Source organism: Lepidochelys kempii, chromosome 1 (genome assembly GCF_965140285.1).
Source record: "Lepidochelys kempii isolate rLepKem1 chromosome 1, rLepKem1.hap1, whole genome shotgun sequence".
Lineage (NCBI taxonomy): Eukaryota > Metazoa > Chordata > Testudines > Cheloniidae > Lepidochelys > Lepidochelys kempii.
This window is the reverse complement of record NC_136380.1, coordinates 232,710,690-232,731,171: the sequence shown is the minus strand read 5'-3', so window position 1 is coordinate 232,731,171 and position 20,482 is coordinate 232,710,690. Positions and strand designations below refer to the sequence as shown.

The 20,482-nt window shown below is 41.7% G+C and overlaps 1 protein-coding gene across 1 annotated transcript in view; it reads left to right on the top strand.

The window, feature by feature from the left end:
- Nucleotides 1-20,482, top strand: part of IRAG2 (inositol 1,4,5-triphosphate receptor associated 2) — a 61,122-nt gene that overhangs the window by 3,005 nt on the left and 37,635 nt on the right. The window contains exons 6-15 of the mRNA XM_073317813.2: nucleotides 1,663-1,821; nucleotides 3,865-3,982; nucleotides 5,128-5,178; nucleotides 8,594-8,671; nucleotides 11,020-11,076; nucleotides 14,480-14,539; nucleotides 14,650-14,714; nucleotides 14,817-14,919; nucleotides 17,090-17,203; nucleotides 17,962-18,063. Of these exons, the coding sequence (XP_073173914.2) occupies nucleotides 1,663-1,821; nucleotides 3,865-3,982; nucleotides 5,128-5,178; nucleotides 8,594-8,671; nucleotides 11,020-11,076; nucleotides 14,480-14,539; nucleotides 14,650-14,714; nucleotides 14,817-14,919; nucleotides 17,090-17,203; nucleotides 17,962-18,063 (907 nt within the window). The remainder of the gene's footprint in view (nucleotides 1-1,662; nucleotides 1,822-3,864; nucleotides 3,983-5,127; nucleotides 5,179-8,593; nucleotides 8,672-11,019; nucleotides 11,077-14,479; nucleotides 14,540-14,649; nucleotides 14,715-14,816; nucleotides 14,920-17,089; nucleotides 17,204-17,961; nucleotides 18,064-20,482) is intronic.

Genomic DNA, 20,482 nt, shown 5'->3' with positions numbered 1-20,482 from the left:
TCAAAGTGCATTCCTTTGCACTGTTGCTGGCAGTTGTTCTTAAACGTATTTGATCAGGCCCCCTTCTTTATGTCTGTAGTAGTTTATGCCTGCCCCACTGGCTGCCCAGCCAGCAGCCACCACTCTCCAGCCACCCAGCTCTGCAAGGAGAGTGGTGGCTGCTGGCTGGGTGCCCAGCTCTGAAGGCAGAGCTGCTGCCAGCAGCCATGTGGAAATAAGGGTGGCAATACCATACCATGCTACCATTACCTCTCAGCCTCTGCTAGCAGCAGTGCTCCCTTCAGAGCTGAGCACCTAGCCAATAGCCACTGCTCTCTGGCCACCCAGCTCTGAATGCACAGTTAGCGTTTGGTTCTCCCCCCCACCTCCCCAAAAAAAGACCCAACTTCTCATATGCCCCCCTGGATACATTCTGTGCCCACCACTTTGAGAACCTCTGGTTGGTAGAGCCTCTTTGGACTTGCAAACACCCAGTTACACAGTCCTTGTTAAGAATAAAACCAGCGTTAAAGTTCTATACAGAACTTGGCTTAATTTATCAACTGATGGTCATGTGCCTGCTTGTAATTTATGCTGATTCCTCTTATACCATTTGCTATACTGAAATTTTGCTAATTCAGCTTTGGTTTGCTAGTGTTCACTGATGAGAACTAACGGTGGGAATATTGTTCTCGTTCTTTCAAAGTCTGATATTAAAAAGTAGTGTGTTTAGGGTCTGATCTCAAAGGATGCCCAGCCCTTAGTTCTGTTGGGTTTTTTACTAATTTTTGGGTTTCACTGATGAACAGCACCTTGATACTTATAGTGCTCGATCACTCATGATTTTGTGTTCAATTTGCCATACAAAAAACATTCAAAATTGTGTACTCCTCTGAGCTTCCAGTTCAGGCATGTATCTAGCTTTGAAATTTTCACTTCTATCAATTTTTTGAAATATTGCTTGTGCTAACCACAGGCTTTCAATGGGGTGGGGGGTATTTTTAAAATTCTATACTAGTTGCCAATGACTTCTTATGAGAAAGTGATGATCAAACACTCTCACCTTTTTATCCTGTGAACACTTACACAATGAATATCGCCCCGTTAATGGGATTATTATGTCTGTAAAGTTATTCATAAGTGTGCTTGTAGGGTCAAGGTCTTGATTTGGTGATGTTGTGATAGTATCAGAATAGAGCAATTGCCTACCAACTTAAAACTTGCCTGAACGCAATTCTCTTATTCACATTTTACCGTGTTGGAAGACGCATACTGAGAAGAACAAGGAATTAGGATTCATTCTTTCTTGAAAAAAGAAAAGGAGTACTTGTGGCACCTTAGAGACTAACCAATTTATTTGAGCATAAGCTTTCGTGAACCACAGCTCACTTCATCGGATGCATACTGTGGAAAATACAGAAGATGTTTTTATACACACACATCATGAAAAAATGGGTGTTTATAACTACAAAAGGTTTTCATGGTGTGTGTGTGTGTGTGTGTATAAAAACATCTTCTGTATTTTCCACAGTATGCATCTGATGAAGTGAGCTGTAGCTCACGAAAGCTTATGCTCAAATAAATTGGTTAGTCTCTAAGGTGCCACAAGTACTCCTTTTCTTTTTATGAGTACAGACTAACACGGCTGTTACTCTGAAACCTGTCATTCTTTCTTGAATACAGGGAGACATCTGACTTGATTATCTGTGTAGCAGACCTTCAGTTCAAGAATCAGAAACTTCAAGAGGAGAACAGCAAACTAAAGATGGCAGTTGAAGCACTGGAGGAAACCAATAATAGGCTAATGGAGGACAATGAGGATCTAAATAATCAAGCAAAAAGGTGGAACACTTTCATCACAAGTTCAGTAATTTTTAACTCCTGCTGTCTGGAAGTGGTGACCAACTGTGCAAAAACTCCCCATGCTAGACCTCTCGTGTTTAGTGTATGAAATTGAAAATAGCTAGAAAAAGTGGTTCCCATTAATTGATCTGATAAGTCGAGGAGGAGGAAGAAAAGGGGTTCCCTTCCAGTTTTTCTTAGTTCAGTACTTGGTTTGACCCTTTGTAGTTAAAGGCTCTGTGATTAAATGTTAGTCCTAGAAGTTTATGCCCACCCTCCCATGATACCTCACTGTCTATCCGTGCCTCTGGGGGGAATGTAGGTAGCTTGGCCCAGATCAGCAAAGGGAGGTGGGCCTTGTGAGGCTAAGCATCACCACGCCTGACTTTTAGGTGCCTGGGAAACCACTGGAACCGTGAGAGCCACAAAGCCTGCGTTGGCTCCCTGTACAATAAAGAGGGAGAGATAAGCACCTAAAGAATGAAATTCCCAAATGCCAGCCCGTGAGGCAGATAGCTGCCTAAGCTAGCTCATGGGAAAAGCTGGCAAAAGGTGGCGTGTTCTAAGCCCTGCCCTTCTCATGGGGTTAGGAACTGATCTCCTCTGTTTGCAATCCAGAACCCCTTTCCTGGAGTCGGGCAGCTTAGATGCCTAAGGGCCCCCCCCACCCCCAAAAGAAAATTAGGTGCCTTCCTAACTCAACACAAAACGGACCAGATGGGCGTGGGCAGAGGAGGAGGAAAAAGAGGACTTCACTTTAGCTCAGTGGTTCATATACTTAGCTGAGATGTGGAAGATCCTGGGTTCAGTTCCCCACTCTGCCTGAAGAAGGGATTTGAACAGGGGTCATCTCACCTCTTTAGTGAGTGCCTAACCACTGGACTCGAGAGCAATTCTTGCTCTCTCTGGCCCAATTAATATTTTAAATTATTTTTAAAGTGGAATAACTACAATGTGACTGACATCAGAATATGCCATAGTCTAATGGCCTGAGAGGTGGGGAACCCCAGTTCAAATCCCTTCTGATTATCAGGCAGTGTGGAGAATCTGAACCGGGGTTTCCCACCCAAGATGTGGGAATCCTAACTGTTGGGCTAAAGGTACCACCCCTCTCGGCCATTCTGGGTGACATGAAGCACGCTCCACGCATGCCAAATGTATCTGACCCCACCGGCGCACAAGATACCCTCTGTCTGTCTTTTTTTCAGTTTGTGGATCATACTGGGCCGGGGATTAGGCATCTGGACACCTAGAGTGAGGCAGCAGTGTGCCCAGAGGTAACCGTTTGGGCAGCTCAGGGAATTTTTTCTAGGGTTCGTTGTCAGCCAAGAGCAGGTTTTGTAGCTTTTATTAGTTCTGGAGACTGGGACTTTGCCTAATTCTGGGATTTTTGTATGTCTGGGTCCTCTCTTTGGTACTTTCACAAAGAGGACAGAGCCTGAAAGACCTTCAAAGTGGTAACTGCCATATATTGGTAATGTGCTTGGGGATGTCCTGTTTGCAAAGAGATAGCAGGAAGGGGTTGTGGTCATACCACTTACACATGCACAGCTAGGTGATCCCATCAATATAGCAAAATAATATTACAGGGAAATGACTCTCAGTGTAGGCCTCTGGCAGGAACAAAACATTGTTAGTGACCGTGGAAACTAACAAACACAACAGACTCTGCTCGTAACTAGTTACACACTTGATTATAAGTTGTAAGTTTAGATGTGATCCAAGAGCAAGCCTGTAAGTGCTCAGAGGCAGTCCATTGACTATTCCTTGGCTGAATGAAGGTAATAGATGCAGCAGAGGCCCTGGTGGTATGGCAGGGGGGATGCTGAAATAGACGGGAATGAAAAATTCCATAAAAGGTCCTTCCTTAGCCCAAAGTGCAAGCTTAAACCTAACTCAACTGGCAGATTCTTGCTGTCTGCCTTAAAGCATGCCAGTGAGGATGAGTCCCTGGGGGCTCTTACTGTGTCCAAAAATACTGTGTACATAATAAGCTTTAAAAAATCTAATGCCTGTGGCTTTGCTGGATTCTTCTTTCTGCAGTGCCCAGCAGTCTGTTATGAGAGCAAAATCATTAAAGGAGGAACTGGAAGAAATGAAAATGAGCCTGAACATCTCAGAAGAGAAGAGACACAATATTGTGACCCAGCATAAACAGCTAGTAGGTCTTCTGATAATATATAAAAGTAAGAAGCTGTACTGAGGGGGTGAACTGCCTACCATTATAAAATCAGGAACCTTTTAAGGCACAGCAGTGGCTATTAGGAATGCCTGTGTTCATGTTCCTGGCTCTATTGACACTTTTTTTTGTATGGACCTTGGGCAAAACACGTGGGACCTGATTCTCCTCTAACTTACACTGAAGTCAATAGAATTATACCAGTATAAAACTGGTGTGAGAAGAAACTTCACTATTCCATCTGTATAATCTGAATAATACCTTTCTAAAACATTGAGGTGTAATTCGTTTGTGTTTATAAAGCACTTTGAGATCCTCCAATGGAAGGTTTTATAATTTCAAGTCTTATAGTGAAGTAAATAATTAAGAAATACTTAACAAGTATCCCTGTTTGCACTTAAAAAATCCTCTGGTCTTGAATACAACTAAATTTACAGAAGGTTGGGTGCTGTAATCTGTACCCACACAGGACTTTAAATCGGTCGTTGTTCCTCTAGTAATTCTAGTGTTCTATGCAGCTCTTGTGGAATCTGCAATTTAGACTGGCATTCTCTGGTTCCCCGAGAGAGAGAGAGTTCTGTAGATAGCCAGCCTGAGATCTAAGTCCTTCTTCAGCAGTGCTCAGGTCTTGTTCTGGACCTCCACATAGGTATGAATTCCCCCATAATGCTGAGTGCAGAGCACTGATCAGTGAAGTTCTCCCCCATGCTGTATGATGCCTGTAGATATAGACTAGAACTACGAAAGTTTCATTGTGCAACCAAAAAAGGACTCCACTCCCTGAATTGTGGGGAGGATATGGGGGAAAAACAATATGAAGATGCCTGCTACACTTATTACAGGAAAATACAGCAAATGTTGCATATGCCACATCCTTTAGTAGACTGATATTAGTCACAGCGTTCATTATTATGTTGCACTATTCCAACAATGCAAACATCATCTAGTGTCATTCTAGCCATCTGACTTTTTTTTGTGGCTCCTTAACTTAGTGGTTCACCAGATCAAGGCAGAGTAGCTTTGAAACTAAGGTCACCCAAGTAATTTGATGATGTCCTATGACTATTATAAACAATACTACCTTTAAAACATGGCAAGCTGACTCTTCCTGTATTCTCCTTAACCAGGAAAAAGAGAATCAGTCTCTCATCATCAAGATTTCTTCTCTTCAGGAAGAGGTACAGTATTTATAAACTTCACAGGTACATGTATTCATCTAGTTAAACTGAGGATTTGAGGACTTGAAATTTTCTATTCTTTCAAGCCTGAGCTATTACATAGCAACACTGGCTACGTTCTACAACAGAAACTTCATAGTGAATCATGAGTCTCCAAGATGCATTACATTTCAGATTCATCCGGCAGATGAGAGAGAGCAAGGGTTGGTTTTTGGTGGAGAGAGGGAGTGGTGGTGGTGCCCTACTATGGAGGATCAAAGGATGTCAACTCCAGATAGCCCAAACACTGAAATAGTGTCCATCTAAACTCTCTTGCCAATAACATGCGCTTCTATTTCATCACTCAACTAAGACCTGGATTAAGAGCTTTATGTGGAAGCGTTCATCCCAGCTAAAAGGCAGTAACTGACTTCTGTCCATCAATACGTCTGTCACTGGCTCTGACCTATTTGTGTTGAGAGACCCCCAAAAGTCTGCATAATTGATCCAGATATCAGAGGGATAGCCGTGTAAGTCTGTATCCACAAAAACAATGAGGAGTCCGGTGGCACCTTAAAGACTAACCGCTTTATTTGGGCATAAGCTTTTATAGGTTAAAAAAACCCCACTTCAGATACATGGAGTGAAAATTACAGATATAGGCATAAATATATTGGCACATGAAGAGAAAGGAGTTTATAAGTGGAGAACCAGTGCTGACAAGGCCAATTTAGTCAGGGTGGATGTAGTCCACTCCCAATAATTGAGGAGGAGGTGTAAATTCCAAGAGAGGGAAAATTGCTTTTGTTGTGAGCCAACCACTCCCAGTCCCTATTAAAGCCCAAATTAATGGTGTTAAGTTTACAAGTGAATTGTAGCTCTGCAATTTCTCTTTGAAGTGTTTTTGAAGGGTTTTTTTTTCGTTTGTTGAATGATGGCTACTTTTAAATCTGTTACTGAATGTCCAGGGAGATTGAAGTGTTCTTCTACTGGCTTTTATATGTTCCCATTCCTGATGTCTGATTTGTGTCCATTTATTCTGTTTCGTAGAGACTGTCCAGTTTGGCCAATGCACATGGCAGAGGGGCTTTGTTGGCATATGATGGCATATATCACGTTAGTAGATGTGCAGGTGAATGAGCCCTGATGGTGGGGCTGATGTAGTTTGGTCCTCTGATGGTGTCGCTAGAGTAGATATGGGGACAGAGTAGGCCATGGGGTTTGTTACAGGGATACGTTCCTGGGTTAGTGTTTCTGGGGTGTGGTGTGTAGTTGCTGGTGAGTATTTGCTTCAGGTTTGGGGGGGGGGGCAGAGGCTGTCTGTAAGGGGGGACTGACCTGTCTCTCATGGTCTGTGAGAGTGAGGGATAGGTTGTAGATCATTGATGTGCTGGAGAGGTTTTAGCTGGGGGCTGTATGTGATGGCCAGTGGTGTTCTGTTGTTTTTCTTGTTGGACCTGTCCTGTAGTAGGTGACTTTTGGGTACCTGTCTCTCTCTGTCAGTCTGTTTCCTCGCTTACCCAGGTGAGTATTGTAGTTTTAAGAATGTTTGATAAAGATCTTGTAAGTGTTTGCCTCTGTCTGAGGGATTGGAGCAAATGCAGTTGTATCTTAGGGCTTGGCTGTAGACAATGGATCATGTGATGTGCCCTGGATGGAAGCTGGAGGCATGTAGGTAAGTATAGCGGTCAGTAGGTTTCCGGTATAGGGTGGTGTTTATGTGACCATCACTTATTTGCACTGTAGTGTCCAGGATTGATCATGGCTTAATAGTGTTTTCAGGGGATAGTAGAGTGACTGTTTGTGACACTCTCATTTTAAAATGGTTGCTGTTGTATCTGATTGGAGGGAAATATGAAGATCAAGACCAAGGTAGTTAATATTTCATTATAATTAAAGTATATTGTTATAAAATATCCCATTTCCTGAAAAGTATGGGGGGGGGGTGAGACGACAACAACAATACACACCAGAACCAAGGGATAGAGGAACATGCCATAGGGAATAATGACCCACAAGACGAAATATCTCACAGAGCCAGCGAACTCTGTTCTGTGCTATTTCTCCAGGCCCATTAATAGAACTTCCAAAAATGTCCACTAGTTCAATTGCAAACCTCCAAGAGTATGTCCATGCTGTTGATTGATAGTATAGCCAATTGATTGACTCTACTTGTGGCTCACTATGAGAAATGTTCAAGAGACCAAATAAGCAAACTCAGCCAAATTTATTGTCTTAAAACCAAAACCGAATGATACAAAAAGAAGACCTACTACCATCCTTCTGGGAAGCTATTCTTCTCTTGCAGTACGTTCACCTTATGCAGAAGGTGTGCTTCAAAGATACAGCCCGAAACCATTTACATTACAGTTATTTCAAGTTTAAAAAGCACTCTGTCACTGAAGAGCCAACTGACCAGTTCCTTATTTGGTTGCTCTGTACCTTTCCTTATCTCTATTTTAGATACCACATCCCAAACCCATTGCGTGTAGAGGTACATCCCAAGCTGTGCTAGGACATGCTGTTCATGTACCTTGGCTTTTACAGGCTTCCTATTGCCTAATGCTAAAGTCAACTTTGTAAAGTGTTGTGGGATACTTGACATGGCTGCTGGGAATTGTGGGAAGAGCATAATATATTAATACAATTTCCCAGAACTAATATTATTATATTATATGCATAATGCATGTTAATGTGCGTTGGCTAACACTGTGGGGGAAGATGGGGGATGTGTGATTGCAGCATGTGTAGACACACCCACAGTAGCTTCAGTGTAGCTACTGCAAGTACTAACAATAGCGAAACCACGGCAGCACAAGCTTCAGCATGGGTTAGTCACCTGAGTATGTGCTCAGGGTGTCAGGGGGGCATATGCTGCCATGGTGTCGCTGCTATTTGCAGGTTGGTAAATTAAAGCTAGCTTGGGTGTGCCTACGCAGGCTGCAGTCTAGGAATTGCTCCAAACTGTACTGTTTTCCCAAGTTTCAAGAGCTGCCCACAGCTTCTGAGGAGTGATTGGGGTGGTACTGTGGGGAACCTGATCCAAGTGCCTTGAATGGGGTGAGTTTATAGTATATTTCCTGAATAAGGCAAAACTCCGGATTGTGTTGGCAGAGAGAGTACATCAGCGCCTCACATTGGAAAGATGACTGTTGCTGGGCAGCAGTCAGCCAGAGCTAGCCGGTTTGGTTTATATGCAGTTGAAACTGTAGGTGTTCACATTTTAAGGCCTCGGGGAAAGGGGAAGGCAGGGTTTGCATGGTGTGGGGATATTGACCATCTCTCTCTTTCCCCTCCCCTGTTGGAGTATTTTGGAGAGGCCAGTCAGTAAGGAGTGATTTGAGGAGGAAATCTTATTACCCATCTCTCTAACTAGCTCATCCCAAATAGTGTTTGGTAACTCTAATTAGCTATGTATAATTTGCCTTTTGATCAGAATATTAGGAATGCCTTGGATACAGATGGCCTTCAGAAGAAGATTGTGGAGTTATCCAAAAATGCAGCTGAGCTCCAAGTAAGCACTTTAAATTTAAACTTCTTCACCACTGATAAGAGACTGTTCACCAAATTAGCCCTGTTTACTCTGAGTTCCACAGCTCTCTGAAGCGGTCTGCCATCACAAGCTGTAATGTGCTGGTAACAGTCTGGATTATGGATGGTGCTATCTGGGTTCTAGAAGTCTTCCTGACTAACCGTTTTGTTTTATTCTTTCTCCAACTGCAACTTCATTGAGAAGAATTCTTGTCTGTACTAAACTAGTTAAGGTCATAGTGCTAGAAATGAAATAAAAAAAGTAAAGCACAGTGTAGATGGGCTAAGGGAAATTAATGTGTCTGTGGGAGTTTCAAAGCTCTCTTAAAGCTTAAGCAAATGTCACAACAAATATTGTGGAAAGAGTATGAACCTCTTATCCTGAGCACTTGTGTAACTTTAGTTGAGACATGAATACTGCAGACTCTTGGTTCATGCCAAATAGTTATGACTTAGACTTTTAATGCTCCAGGTTGGCTACAAGATCAGCACCTAGAGCAGTGGCTCTCAACCAGGAGTATGCATACCCCCAGGGAGGTATGCAGAGGTCTTCCAGGGGGTACATCAACTCCTCTAGAGAGCGACCTAGTTTTACAACAGGCTACATAAAAAGCACTAGTGAAGTTGGTACAAACTAAAATTTCATACAGACAATGACTTGTTTATACTGCTCTATATTGTATACATTGAAACGTAAGTACAATAAATCAATTGGAATATAAATATTTGATAATTATATGGTAAAAATGAGAAAGTAAGCAATTTTTGAATAACTGTGTGCTGTGGCATGTCTGTTTTTTTGTCTGATTTTGTAAGCGAATCGTTTTAAAGTGAGGTGGAACTTGGGTGTACGCAAGACAAATCAGACTCCTGAAGGGAGTATGGTGGTCTGGAAAGGCTGAGAGCTGCTGACCTAGATGATGATATGGTTATAAGTAATAGCCAGCCAGGGTCTGTCAAGAACAAATCATGCCAAACAATCTAATTTTCTTCTTTGACAGGGCTACTGAGCTAGTGGATGGGGGTAAGCTGCACACACACAAACTTGATTTTTAGAAAGGCTTTTGACAGTCCCGTATGACATTCTTATAACCAAACTAGGGAAATGTGGTCTAGATTAAATTACTATAAAGTAGGTGCAAAACTGGATGAAAGACTGTACTCAGAGTAGTTATCAATGGCTCATTGTCAAACTGGAGGGGAGTACCTAGTAGGATCCCCCAAGGGTCAGTCATGCGTCTGCTTCTAGTCAATATTTTCATTAATGACTTAGATAATGGAGTGGAGACTGGTATTCTACAAATTTGTATATGACACCAAACTGGGAGGGGTTGCTAGTGCTTTGGAGGACAGGATTATAATTCAAAACTACCTTGACAAATGGGAGAACTTGGTCTGAAATCAACATGATGAAATTCAATAAAGACATGTGCAAAGTACTTCACTTAGGAAGAAAAGGTCAAATGTGCAACTATATAATGGGGTATAACTGTTTAGATGGAAGTTCTACTGAAAAGGATCTGGGAGGTTATAGGGGATCACAGATTGAATATGAGTCAACAATGTGATGCAGTTGTGAAAGGCTAATATCATTCTGGGGTATATTAACAGGAGTGTTGTATGTAAGAGAAGCAGATAACTGTCCCATTCTACTCAGTAATGGTGAGGCTTCAGCTGGAGTACTGTGTCCAGTTCTGGGCACCACACTTTGGACTCCCTCCAATTTGTCCACATCTTTCCTAGAGGACTCCAGAGCAACACAAATGATGAGAGGTTTAGAAAACCTGACCTATGAGGAAAGGTTTAAAAAAAAAAAAAAGCTGGGCATCTTTGTCTTGTGAAAGACTGAGGGGGAACCTGGTAACAGTGTTGAAATAGTTTTAGAGCTGTTTATAAAGAGGACACAGTGATCAATTGTTCTCAGAGTCCACCGAAGGTAGGACAAGAAGAAATGGACTTAATCTGTAGCAAGGGAGATCTAGGTTCAATATTGAGGGAGGAGGGGACTTTCTAACTCTATGGATAGCTTAACTCTGGAATAGGCTTCCAAGGGAGGGTTGTGGAACCTCTATCATTGGAGGTTTATAAGAACAAGTTGTATGAACACCTGTCAGGAGTGGTCTAGGTTTACTTGATCCTGCCTTACATGAGACTCTTATAACTCCTCTACACACACACACCCTTGCTAGTTGGCATTAAGACATTTTTGGGTCACAATATAAGCTTTTGATGCCATTTTCCCCTTGCCACTAGCTGGTGGGGCTAAAATTGTAATACAGGGCACTTGAATCTGCATGCCAATAAAAGGCCTTTCTCTAATCTTTCCTTCAGATGCGAGTGCACATTTATGAGAACACTGTGGTGAATAAGGATGCAAGTCTATTGAAGGTTTAGTAGCTTTTGTTTCATGACTGTATTGATTTAAATTTCTGAACATGGGCACTTTAACTAATGGGAAAAGCTATTGAAACCATTTTACTGTAATATTTTAATACCCTTCTGTGTGATGGTACCTTACTCCATGACTACTCTGGACCTATGAATAGATATTACTCAACATAAATAAGGGTTTCAGAGTAGCAGCCGTGTTAGTCTGAATTCGCAAAAAGAAAAGGAGTACTTGTGGCACCTTAGAAGTGAGCTGTAGCTCACGAAAGCTTATGCTCAAATAAATTGGTTAGTCTCTAAGGTGCCACAAGTACTCCTTTTCTTTTAACATAAATAAGGGCATTGGAATCTGGCCCTAAAGACATAGGGGCCTGTTTATATCCAGCAAAAAACAGTAGACTCCAGAAAAGGTAGAAAAACTTGACAGGCTATTCTTTGAAGTAAGTGGGAAGAACATGCATGCCCAACACTTCAGCTTCAAATGTAAAGACTTTTAAAAAAATCCTAAAATGCTGAGATGACTTTGCAATTTAAACCATCTTCCATGTGCTATTCCTCACTGGGTAAAACGTGGTAACTTGCATCTCTGTCTATGAGCATACATTTTCTCTTAGGTATGTCTTTTTAAAACTCAGCTTGAGTTATAGGGGATGCAAAAGTAGTTTTAAGGCCTGGGCCTCCTTTTGGACTCTCAAATCAAGCCGATGTGCCTTTCAAAAATCTTGGTCAGCATGTATTTCACCACTGAGTCAGAAAACATTCTGACAGGTTTCAGAGTAGCAGCCTTGTTTGAGCATAAGCTTTTGTGGGCTAAAACCCACTTCATCGGATGCATGCAGTGGAAAATACAGGAGGAAGATGTATACACGCACGCACACACACACCCACCCCTTCCTATTGTATTTTCCACTGCATGCATCCGATGAAGTGGGTTTTAGCCCACAAAAGCTTATGCTCAAATAAATTTGTTAGTCTCTAAAGTGCCCCAAGTACTCCTGTTCTTTTTGAGAAAACATTCTGACCACCAAAGTTTCTATGACAAGGACTGCACATACATTCTGAATGTGACAAGAGATTCCAACTTAAACATAACTTACCCAATAAATATTGCAGTAGACAATTCTTAGGAAAGGTGCCACAGGCAAAGCTTATGTTGCCTAGAATGGAAAAGACTTAGAATTCTAAAATATTCTCAATGGCTGATTTACAGCTCGAGAGATTCAAAGCCTCTGTGCCTTCTTTAATCTGTCCTTCTTGTGAGTTAAGTTCACCCAGTCAATTGACCAAATAGAAACTGGATTTTGAATGCAGTCTAGTGGGTTGGGTACTCCTGCAGTGACTGATCGCAGAGGAACTTGCATAAACTGATTCTGTAAATTTTGGATAAAGAATACATAAGAGAAAATTATGATTTGCTTGGAGACATTGACACTTGCAGGATGAGCTACTATTCACAAAATAAACCACTTTTATATTGCCACTAACATAAATTAAAAAGTATTGGAGTAAGACCAATTCTCAGTTAAATGTACTACAGCAACATCTAAGCATTGCCATTCTCCCAGGCTGTAGCCACAGGAAACACGTGAGGATGAAAGTTTAGCTGATCTCCATCTTCTGTTTTATTTTGGTGATCTTCGACTTAGAATAGATGAGGTGGTTTTTTTTTTGTTTTTGTTTTGTTTTTACAGCAACTTCCCTTTCTTTGCTCATTGGTGCATAGGTTCTCAATGCATGTTGTTTCACCTTTTTTAACAAGTACTCTTGCGGTTTTAAAATAATAGTAAAGGGACAGGTTTCAGAGTAACAGCCATGTTAGTCTGTATTCGCAAAAAGAAAAGGAGTACTTGTGGCACCTTAGAGACTAACCAATTTATTTGAGCATGAGCTTTCGTGAGCTACAGCTCACTTCATCGGATGCATCAAATAAATTGGTTAGTCTCTAAGGTGCCACAAGTACTCCTTTTCTTTTTAGTAAAGGGACAGTGTACCAAAATATTTCATGCTGCTGCTTTAAGGAATGCTCTATAGCGGAGCTTCTGAGAATATGAACTGTTAATGTAACTGTAATACATCTTTGAAACATGCTTGGCCATATAAACTGGCAGTAAGTTGCCACTTTAACTAATTCTACATTTTAAACCTGAAATGTGAAACACTCGCATGAGTGCTTCCCTTTATTGATTTTATTTGTATTTTGCATTTGTGCAGCCGCCTCTTCTGTGCCTACACCTGTAGAGATCTGAACAGAGTAAAACAAACCTTACGCAACCTGTCTCTTCCATACAGAGCCTTAAGACTGAAACAGCCACTGTATAAATTTGGGGTTTCAGTTTACCCAAGCCACCAAAGTTTCAGGAGGGTAGTTAATGTAGTGGTGACTGCTGTCATGCACTTATGTACCAGATGCACACTGGCTACGTAGCAAGCGTATTATACACACCAGATGTGTTCATTGTAAGATGCTTTAATGCTTTGGCAGGTATGGCTGAGGTTCGTTTAAAATAAGGTATCTTGCACACAGCGCTGCCTAGTGGCTAAACACTATAATACATTTTAGCATTCCATTACAGCTGAAAGAAAAGGAGTACTTGTGGCACCTTAGAGACTAACAAATTTATCTGAGCATAAGCTTTCCAGGAAAGCTTATGCTCAAATAAATTTGTTAGTCTCTAAAGGTGCCACAAGTACTCCTTTTCTTTTTACAGATACAGACTAACACGGCTGCTACTCTGAAACGATTACCGCTAGTAATTAGCTTCAGTTTTGGACCCATCTCTGAGTTCCTATACAGTGCTCTTAAAGTATATGAATAGGCTAACTGTGGGGGAGGGGTGTTTGCTGCTACTTGACATCTTTTGTTAAAAAGTCTAGACGAAAAAACCCCCCAGCTGTAAGCACAGAAGTTTTAGAACCAAACCACCTGAAAGTTCTAATCACTTGTATGTGTTTTTTATTTAACCTCCTACTACTTGCATCTGCAAAATGCAGTAAAAAAATCAATAACAGACAAAATACACAAGCGGTGAAGAATCTCAGTAATGGGAAGAGAGGGTGCAATCTAAAAGGGGTGGGGAAGGCCTCCAAACTTTGCTTTCTATTCAGGATTGCCTCACAAATGCAACTGTCTATATTTGAAAAATCAACTAAATATACAAAATTATGTGATTAAACCCTTCCTTGGTTTACCCGTATCTCCATTCTAACAGTGCTCTGACCCCTTTGTAAAGCACTGAAAGATCATGAGTTGCAATTCAAATTCTAACAGCATACCTTGCTAACTTGTCAAGCAAGGGAGTATCATGTACAGTGTGTAACTGAAGTAATGCCAGTTACTTCATTTCAGCATGCTAGCCACTAGGTTCTGTGCCACTAACTCTTTCTTTCTCCCCAACCTTTGCAGAGAGACTTGGACATCCAAGAACTGAAGTCTACCATTGTGGAATACTCCTCTGTAATCGAGGTAGAGCACTGGGTTTTCCTTGTGGGAGCATTAGAGAAAATGCAGATTTTTATAAATTCTTATTCTGTATAACAAGTAAATTTATGAACTCTCTTTGGGTGTGATTCTAGATGTTACGGGTGGAAAAAAATAAACTGGTGAATGATATGCAACAAATGCAGCAAGAGCTGATTTCGTGAGTATCTGAATTGGGAGTTCCAGTAACTTTCCTTTTTCTCAGGTGAAAAAACTTGGTGGATTTTTATGTAAAATTTTTGCTGTTCTTTTTTCCTTCTAGAAATGGTATAGACTTCCCACTGATATACAAATTTAACAGCAACATCCTTGAAGGGACAAATTCATTGCACAGTGAATTGGCACTTGCTCAACAATCTATAGAGGTATGAAACTTTTTAAGTTCGAACACTTCAAATTATGTACATGGCATGCACCACTAATAATTACCTGTATAGGAAGTACCCTCGTGACTCAAAACTACTGTGGGTTATGCACAGTGGGACTCTTGGTTCTGGACAGAGAGACCTGGAGTCTGAAGTCCATATATCACCAGACAAGTAATGCACTGGCAGTACAAGCTTATCACACGCAGCAGGATCATATCCATGGGCAGAGAATGAATGGGAAGGAAGGGGAGGGGTCGGTTAGTCTGTCCAGCATCTAAGTTCACTTAAATCTTGGTGCCTCTGCTAAGCTTGTCAGTGGGTGTCAGTTGTGGTGGTTTTTATAATGTGGACACTTGAGCTGGGCAAACAAATGTGCACAAATAGTTTGTTTACCCAAAAATGCAGTTTTGTCAACCCAAAACTGTTTTGCAAACTTGACGCAAATTCAATAAATAGCTTTGCCAGGAATTTCTTCCTAGGACTTAGATTCCATTCATAAAACAGGAGGAAGGGAAGGAGGCCCAGTGGCTATTCCTTTTTATCTTGAATGACTATGAATTGTCTTTGTAAATGACAGTGAATAGTCATTGGGCCAGGGAAAGTAAGTGGTAACTGAGGCAATCCCCTAGGAGCAGGGAGATCAAAGTCCCTGTTTCAATGATTATTTGATTATTAAAAGTGGAAAACCTTCAATAGGCAAGATTGAGGGAAACTCGTACCAGAACACCCCATAGCCCAGTGGCTAGGGCGCTGTCCTGCAGTATGGGAGGCCCAACTTGAAATCCCTTTTCTACATTAGGCAAAAGAACCCACATCCCAGGGGAGCACCCTAATCACTGGGATAGAAGTTTCTGTAAGGAGGGCAGCAGCTCCTCCTCCTCCAGCTGTTTTGTAAATCTAATCCTATAAAAATGCACCAAACAAAATATTTCTGGATGAACATGTTTCATTTGACCCCAAATGGATATTTTTTTGATTCACCAAGTTTTTCTGCAGTTTTCTAATTTCATTTGACCCAGTTTTTTCAGTTGCCAGAGAAGTGGAAAATCCACTCGTCCCCCAACTCTGCTGGACGCATGACAGTTAAGCACACCAACGCACCAGACTGAACAGCTCTCTGAAGGGAGCCACTTTTGGTTCCTGCCAACCTGGGTTGGAGTCAAACCAACCTAGTGGCAAAAGTTTGATACCTGACTACCAACACCCTTACCTTTCTGGTGCTCTGAAAGAACTATTGAAAAATAGCTTCTGTGCCGCATAGTGCAGTCCTAATTCCATTCCTGTATGACTTGGTGCTCCGGGCGCATTAGAAGAACTGACTTTTTAGAGTACTGTCCTCCTTTTGCTTACACCATTACTATTCTACAGCACTGTCTTGTTACAGACAAGAACAGCTCATACTTCTGTTACGGGTACATAACCGTGTTAAAGGGAATCATTGCCATGGCATATAAAACCTATAATCCCACTAGCTTGTGCAATGAAGTCTTTGTCCAGCTACACTTTTAAAAGCCTTCCTCGCAGCACTGGCTGCCTCTAGCTCAGTCAGTGAGGTGAGTCTGTTGCTCACTTTACCATTTTCTGAGTGCACCAACCAGTTGAGGGGTGAGAGTGACATTTGCAGAGAGAGACTGCAGGGAACTATGAAGTAATGTTAAAATGCACTGTCCCTTCTGTGGACTTGAAAGTATGAGGAATAATTGGATAGGCAGTAATCTAATGGGAAAGCAAAATATTTCCCTGTGAGAAGTTTTGAACAGTATCCTTCATTGTAGTGAGCCACCATATTATGTCTCAAATTTTCATCTTGTGTCAAAAGATAATAGCAAGAGGTGAGGTCCTATTAAAATAAGTGCAAAACGGGTCTAGACTCCTTCTATTTTTTTGTCACTCCAGGAGTCCTAATACTCTGTCCATTGCTGTGTGTGTGTGTGGAGGCGAGGAGAATCTACCTCGCTCAGGCCATTCCAAAAACATTTCTAGTTCTTAAATCTCCATGACATGATGCATTTTTGCAGCCTTGATAAGCTTAAAATTCCCAGTAACTCTGACCTTCTGGTAAACACAACACGGTAGTCCTCCTGACAGTTCTAAATGTCACTGGTGCTGGTCTTTATAATACAAAGATATCAAGGGACACCTGTTTTGGCTTTTTAAAAATATATAGATCACTGGAATTGAATGGGCGGCTTTGGACGAAACACTGGACCGAGAGGTGCTATTGTTACTGCAAGGGCCTGAGCAAACAGGAGAAAACTTTAAGGCTACCATCCAAAAACTGGTATGATATTGCATAAGTAACTATTTATAGGAATGTTGGGCTCTTTCAGATTTTTAGCATTTTCAAACCATCCCACAGTCAATGTTTCCACATTAATAAATGGATAGAGAACTGGTCTCTTAGGAGCATCCTTCTGCTTTCCTGTAGTGGAAGGCTTCTCTAGTTTAAAACAAATGCATCAAACAGATTCCCCATATCACACTTACTTTCTGACTTGAGAACTGAACCTTGGAGTTACCATAAGACCTGAGTAAAGGGAAGCGCATACTTGTGCTGTCCCAGGAGAAGTTCAGGGACTGAACTGGACCAAATTGTGATTTGTCCCCTGCTTCCCCATTACTACAGTAATCTGTTCTGGCCTTTCCCTGGTGATTATTCCTCCTGCTGCTGCACTGGCTCAGTTGTGCCATGCACAGATGAGGCTCTGTCCTGGCCTACCCTCCTGTTCGGGAAGGGGTGTAATCCTTCTGCAGAATCTGTGTGAAGGGAAAAGAGTAAACTGGAGATCTAAATAGCCCATGCTGAAGTGCATAAAGTGGCTCATAATTGAGACCTGAAGTGAGGTAGTTTTGGGCGACTCTTTGAATCCAATTATCTGGAGGCAGTGCTTCCAGCCAGTTACTTTTGTGATGCATCACTTATTGGAGAAACTTCTCTCTAGTACTGTTACTAGTCTGATATCATGCTTAAGTGATGCTGTGTAGCATTAAGTATTTGAAGTGCTAATATGTATCTTTTTCTTTTTCTTTTTTTTTCAGCAAGAGGAAGTCTCTGAAGTGGAGGAACTTGTTGTGACTGCTTTGCAATGGGTAGCAGATCCTGAGGTGAATTTGAGGGAGACTTGTGAAAGACAGCTTGTGGTAAGGAGCCCTGCTCTTCAAGCCACATTATTTCTGAAGTGGTGGTGTTGAAAAACAAAAAAGCTAAGGGAGGGTGTTTGGTGTAGCCTTCAAATGATGCTTGAGGACAGAACTGATAACAATGAAGGGCTTTCTAATTAAAGGATGGGCAGATTGTTTTTAAAAAAAATGGAACCCCTCCATTTTATACCTACTCCTTCTCATTTTGTCCTTTCTTCTTTGGTGTATATTGCTATAAAGACTCATTTCCTTGTGGTTATGCATTTACTTGCCCGAATGAAAGGGTAGATTAAGTGGTTTCATGAGGAAAACACTGTTTTCCTCTATACTTGCTGTGTAATGTACAAGGAGTTCAGGGTTATAGTCCACATAACATACTGGAAAATTCAGGTGTGTTCAGGTGAAATTTAAACCTCTCAATTACAGCTGGTTGGAAAATGGGGCAAGTGTTCTTCTGTGGCAGAAAAATGACTCATTAGCCGAAAACCTTTTGACTTAAAACCAAATTTTTGATTTGGAAATGTCACCACAGTGCCTCACCCAAACTACAGATTACATATCTCATGCAACCATTGTCTATGGACTAGGTTCTCCTTGGCCACGTTCCATATCCTATGATGCACTATTCTCCCCTCTTGCTATGTTGCCGTGGTAAATATGGAAAGTACCTGACGGTGGTGTATCATGAGAGGTAGTTGGTCTTGGAACCAACCTATAGAGGAAAATGAGGCACTACAGCAGCATTTCCAAATAAATTTTTTGGGTATTTTTGGATTTCCAACGCCCCCCCCCTTTTTTTTAAAGGCAATTTTCTGTAGAAATCAGGAACTTTTTGGGAGGTGGAGGAGTGTACATGTTGTTGAAAACCTAACTTTTTTGCATCAAAAGTTTTGGATGGAAAACTTTAGATCAGACCTGATCTCTATTCCTGGGTGAGATATTGAGTTGCCTCTAAAACTGTGTCATAACCTGGGAAGACAAACTTCTATGTATAGTCTTCTGCTTTTGTTTTTGTGGTCGTGGCAGCCTGAGGATGAGACTCTCTTTACCATGCCTGACTTTCCCATTAGTATGTACAGGCCTCACTTTCACTTCCTTTCTCTCACATATTTCCCCCAAACAATGTCTCAAATCTTCATCCCAATGGGACTTGAATTCTTGTCTGTTAGTTCACTCCTTCATTCGAAGATGCTATTAGCAGCTGCTCCCCCTGAAGAGACATCCATGTTGTAGCGGTTGGAAACTTAGCGCTTGTCTACGTTTTTAAAACGCTGCAGCTGCACAGCGAAGCCTCTACCTACGCCTGCGGAAAAGGTTCTCCTGTCGGCATCAGTACTTCACCTCCAAGAGGTGGTCACTAGGTTGACAGGATAATTCTCCCATCAACCCAGCGCAGTTTATACTGAAGGTTAGGTCGGTTTAACTGCATTATTCTGGGTTGTGGATTTTTCACACCCCTGAGTAATGTAGTTCTACTGACCTAATTTCCTAGTGTGGACCAGGCCTTACTTACAGGAGAAAAATTACTTGCTCCTCACAATAGGTGTCAAAGGGGTGAACTGATGCTGGCCAAACTGATCCCTAAAATCCATGGAGTTACAGCAGGGATAAACATAGCATTTTAACAGCAAACATAGACCATGACACACTAAGGTTAAAACCTGCAGCAGTAGGTAATTTTTCTAGTCTAGGCCAGGCTTAATAGTTGACTGTCTCTTCCCTTCTGTATCACTACTGCTTGCTCACAAAAGCATGCCAGTTCTGCAGTAGACATCCTCACGCCAGACCTTGAACAACACTTCTGTGCTCCTAGTCCCTCTAGCATTCATGTGAAAGGGGTCCTCTCCAAAGCTAATGCACCCAGAGTGTGCCTGTTCACATCATCTGGGGAGTTATTAGCTCAGTATAGTTTAAGATTAAAAAGATTTACAGTGAAAACTCCTTCGAAAGGACTGCTGAGGCCCCCTGAGCAATACAGTTAAACTCACCTAACCCCTGGTGTAGACAGCACTCAGGTTGGTGGGAGAATTTTCCCGTTGACCCAACTGCCACCTACCAGGGAGGTGGAGTACCTATGCTGACAGAACCTGCATTTTAAGTGTAGGCAAGCCCTAAATTTTACAGCACTACTTATGGAGACAGGTGCATTGGGTTATCCAGGCTACCTACCTACTTCTTCGCTTGTTAATGGAAGGTTCAAAGGAAAAAATATCTGAGGATGACTAAACTTCAGTCATGTGTACTCTAGAGAGGAAACCAGTTTGTTTCTCTCCCCCTTCCGCCATATTGGCCATACAGTCTCTAGACAGAAAAACAGACTTTGGAAACTGTACCCTTGAGACCTATGAGTGGCTGACTATGACTAGAACTGGGTGTAGTGTGTGTGTGTGGTGGTGGGGGGGGGGTGGAGTTGTTGTAT